The 4,595-nt window shown below is 38.4% G+C and overlaps 1 protein-coding gene across 1 annotated transcript; it reads right to left on the bottom strand.

Annotated features, from left to right (window-relative positions):
- Positions 1-3,154: 3,154 nt before the first annotated feature.
- Positions 3,155-3,696, bottom strand: BX661DRAFT_88454 (uncharacterized protein). Its single transcript, XM_051539555.1, has one exon. The coding sequence runs from the start codon at positions 3,572-3,574 to the stop codon at positions 3,203-3,205; it is 372 nt and encodes a 123-aa protein (XP_051388521.1). The 5' UTR covers positions 3,575-3,696; the 3' UTR covers positions 3,155-3,202.
- Positions 3,697-4,595: the final 899 nt, after the last annotated feature.

Genomic DNA, 4,595 nt, shown 5'->3' with positions numbered 1-4,595 from the left:
GCCAATGACTGCCAATAATTTAACAACCAGAGGGATAAGTGCAGTACTTGCATCAAACCACAACTTTTGAAGGCCCAGATTTATAGTACATTATTCAAGCGGCAGCTATACAGCTGTGGTTTTTGCCTTAAGCAGCAAAGCCAGGACTGGAAAATATCAAAGTATTATTATAGTCAACGCGGTGCTCAGAACCCGCAGAACTATGGCTGATAGAATAGCCGCAACAGGACCAGTATGGTGTTCAGCACCAGAACCATCTTTTTAGCGCCATAGTTTTTGACCAAGTCAGTTATTATTGGTTGATGGCGATCAACTGATTAACCAGCCTTGGCTGTTTAGCCACACAAACAATAAGTCACACAGTGACCAGAGCAATATGCTCTCTTCTCTTTACCTCACACAGTGCATATCACTTTAGTTATTAAATATACTTTATAGCATTATACTTTATCTACACGTTCATAGAACGTCCTATATTCCAACACTACACGTTCATAGAAAGCTTCCTATATTCCAACAGTTATTGCATAAATATTGATATCCACCCAATTATTGCCTTTTTCCTTACTGCGCTATTGTGAGAAATTTGCCATTTTTTCCAAAAACTACGAGGGGAAAACTTAGAATTATTGAAAAAACAATCACATGGTGGCAGGCTTTAAATCGTGTTTATTGGATATGTGCGTTTGAATGGACATTCGCAGTACCTTTTTTGTGCCTTTAAAAGCATCAACTTGTATAATTGTTTAAACTTGCTAATATCCTTGAAGCATTCAGTATTAATGGTAACACAAAAAGTATATATGCTGCTGGTTCACACGACGCACAACAGAATCAGCCAATTGTATATTTGTTACAGCGTTTTGACTCTGAAACTGCCGCTTTGTGTGCTCTGCGCTCTGTTTTTCTTAGTTGAGGAAAAAAGGCATTTTGACTAGCCATATGTCATTTGCTTGCTCTGGGTACAACTTCTGCATCCCCACTATCCTCCTGTTGATGGCTTTTGTTGTACACGCTCCGCCAGTCGCATCTGGAGTCCGCACCAGCATGGACACTGTTGGGAGTGGTTTTGCCAACCATTGTACTGACCACTGTCGCTGCGCCCCTGACTTCTGCTACCCAGTTTCTGGCCGCGCTCCAGACAATCAAGCACATTGCCGCACCACGGATTATTTATGACTCATGTTCTGTCGTCGTCTGCGGATGCCCAGTTAAGCGGCTCCAGCAGCTTCTTCAACCGCAGTTTAAACATTGTCTCTATTGTATCCGCTGTTAATTTTGGCTATAAATAAAACTATTTATGGGCGCTTGATGTGCGCGGGTAGGATAGGCTTTAAAATTATTTGGAGAAGCATAATTCTAAAAACCTCCAAATTAAATACAAATAGTTAATTAATTATATTTGTATTTGTATTTTTGCTCTATAGTTGTTTTTCTAATAATAAGAAACTAAATTTGTTTTTGAGGGAGTACTTAAAAGCTCAGATTTTGGCTTTATACAAAAGAAATTAATGGGCGACAATTGTAAAATTGCCCAATTGCCTAACTGTTCATTTAACTGTACTGTTATAGTAATAGGGGGGTGTGAGGAGCACTAGTTGCCTAGTGTTAGAAAAGTAGGGGTGATTTTATAAAAGGTTTTATTACTGATGTTTCTAAAATACTACTAGCGCCGGCCTCGTCTTATATATGTGCGTTGTCGCCTTTGTTGTGCACATTGCCAATCATGCGCTCCGTTGATGAAAACTGGATCTTCTGCGAGCAGACCAGTATCTTGGCAAGTCAATGCTGTGGTTTTCGCGTATGTGCGCTCATGTGTGTGCATTGCAAAATGGGGAGCATATTTGGGCATCAATGTAATGCCTCCCTAATTTATGCCTGCATGATCCAATTAGCGCCGTATCAATCGGCACGCAGGTGGAAACCTGTTTCGCGATTCTCGACCTCAACATCCACTTCCATATCTTCAGTCTGTGCAACAGTACAAAATAAATTGTTTTTTTTACTATTTCATCTTTCTCTCTCCCACTCCATCTCTATACTTATCTTTTATTAAACATTTTTATTTGAAGTAATGTTTAGGCTACATTATTCAGACACTCTCATTTCTATTCCACCGACAGACGGCAATAATGTGCTTGTCACTATTATTTGCCACGCTCTAGGTAACCCCCACGTTTATAAACCAATTTCAGCAAGCAAAAATAACACCATTCTACAATTAAAGAAGCACTGCAAGGTTGCCCACGACATGTTTGATACAGACAAGGATTTATATAACGGTGTTTTAGACGACGAAATTATTATTGAAGACAAGCATCTTTCTATCTATAAACCAAAAGCTGGTAGCAAAAAGGGTTCTCTCCCCGATGCTACTACGCTAGACAAGCTATGTAAAATGAAAAACAAATTGCCTCTTCATCTCACGGTTCAACCACGTTCAAAATTTACCTTAATACCGAGCGTAAAATACGTGGAACCGAAAGACAAGAGCCCATTTGATATGAAAGTTATCTATTACGCCGAAGGATTAACCAAAGAGTTTACTGTAAATGAATGTACGCCAGACACTACATTGAAGAAGTTAGTTGAGAGTAGGGGAATACTTAATTATAATGATGTTTACTTTATGATAGATCAGCCTAGGGTGGTAAAATTTGATTATTTTTCAAAAGATTGCAAACTGGGAATGCTTATGGGCAAATATTTCAATAATAGTATTTGTTTTTACTTCTATTGAAACTAAAATTGAAAAGGCTAACTAGTATATTAACATTACATTTTAATAAATAATATTCTGGAGCAATTGTAGTTTATATATTTATGGAAGGGATAATGTCATAATTGCCCTCTTTTTAAATTCTATGTCAAAAATACAATTTCTCCCGCGCTTAAAAAAGTGACTGCCCCATCCATTTAACGCTTTAATTTGCGAACCCTATTGCAAATTTAACTAGATCACGTGGAGTTGGGAGAGAAAAATAGATGCATTGTGCCAAATATAAAACAAGTAAAAAACATAAAGTTAGTGATTAAAACTGACTGTTCATTGCGCCACCTTGCCTATCATGGGCTCTATTGCAGACCTGGCTACATGTCCCTATAACAAAAACTATTCTAAGGGTGGCAAGGTTGGGAATTCTCCAGACCTGGGTCTAATTGCCTGGCGGTGGAAGTGTTCGCCAGGGTGTTAGTAGAATTTTTAAATCTGAGGACTCAATCTGCCAGCTAGAGTGTCAATCATGGCCAGATAGGTAGTGTGCATATCTGCCGTCCTCATTTTTGTTTGTCCGTGGCCACTTTGGCAGGCCGTCATTTTCATCTTGTCGCAGATTTGGTATTCGGGATTGTTTGTTGAGATTGGAGTTCTCATCAACAATCGGTGTTTTTCAGGCGTCAAGGATCCCCTCATTTCCTGTTCAATCTGTAGGTCGCACTGTCTCTTGTACCAGTCGTCCTGTTTGTCTATAATCTTGTTTACGGACACTGATGCTTGTTTTGCGCGATTCCCTTGGATTTTGTCATTTACAAATACATTTAAAATTAGGTTAGACCCAAAAAGATTATTCAGCATAAATATTAATGTAAATGGAGTTGACTAGTAACAAAAAAAGCACACGCTACTTTATTCTATCATATAATAATTTTTCTAACATTAGCTTTGCGACGGCTGTTGACATAATATGAGCTTGAAAGCGACTCTGAGTCGACATTAAAAACCTTGTGTTGATAAAACCGGTACTCGCCGTCCTTTACTTTCTTGAATTCGTTTTCCGTCTCTTTGTTCATGTAACACCACACTACAGCTTTAGGTGCAGCCGTTGTGCCCTTCTGTTTAACAAGCGCGCAGGTCATATCTGTGGCATTTTTATTAATGAGAGCAGCAACCTTGTTTATAAATTTATTGTCCAAAACATTAGAAGTGGTTGAAGTGAGTTGCACAAATGTTATTCCACATAGGTACAAATAAGCAAGGCGCGGTTCTTCAAGTGTAGGCATGTTTAATGTATGTAGTTACTACAATAATATAAATATTAATTTACTTGAAAACAATAATAGAAGCAGAAAAGCTTGGAGATGGAAAAAACGCAATTGTATTTTATTATTCGCCCAATTATTTCCCCAAAAAATTGGTTTTTTGTCGAAACATAAATTTGAAGGCAAGCGTTGATGTATAAAATCATGTGTATGCCATTGTACAAAGCAAAAACAAACCTGACATTAAACAATTATTGAGGGGATATTTACATTCATAGATGAATATTTATTATACAAACGTACAAAACAGTTTACAAGATCTCGTACCTCCACATATCGTCGATATTATGTCCTCTGATAACCCGGTACGCAGGGAAGTGGTGGTCGTCCGTACGAATGGTAAGGACCTTTTCTTCACTATTGAGCATAATCATGCGAATCTTAACATCTCGGCCAGGAATGGTGCCACTCAAAAATGCTTTGTTGTTGGCCACAGCTTGGTTGAAATTCTCTAGGTTAGGGTCCTTGAGCCTTTGAATGACGCAAACAACATCGTCGAGTGTCTGTATAGGCGTGCCATCAATTTCCGTAACGTAATACCTGCTGGTTTCTACCTT

Source organism: Kickxella alabastrina (assembly GCF_025024165.1).
Source record: "Kickxella alabastrina strain RSA 675 chromosome Unknown BX661scaffold_62, whole genome shotgun sequence".
Classification (NCBI taxonomy): Eukaryota; Fungi; Kickxellomycota; class Kickxellomycetes; order Kickxellales; family Kickxellaceae; genus Kickxella; species Kickxella alabastrina.
The sequence above is the reverse complement of the archived record's forward strand: the minus strand, read 5'-3'. Positions and strand labels throughout refer to the sequence as shown.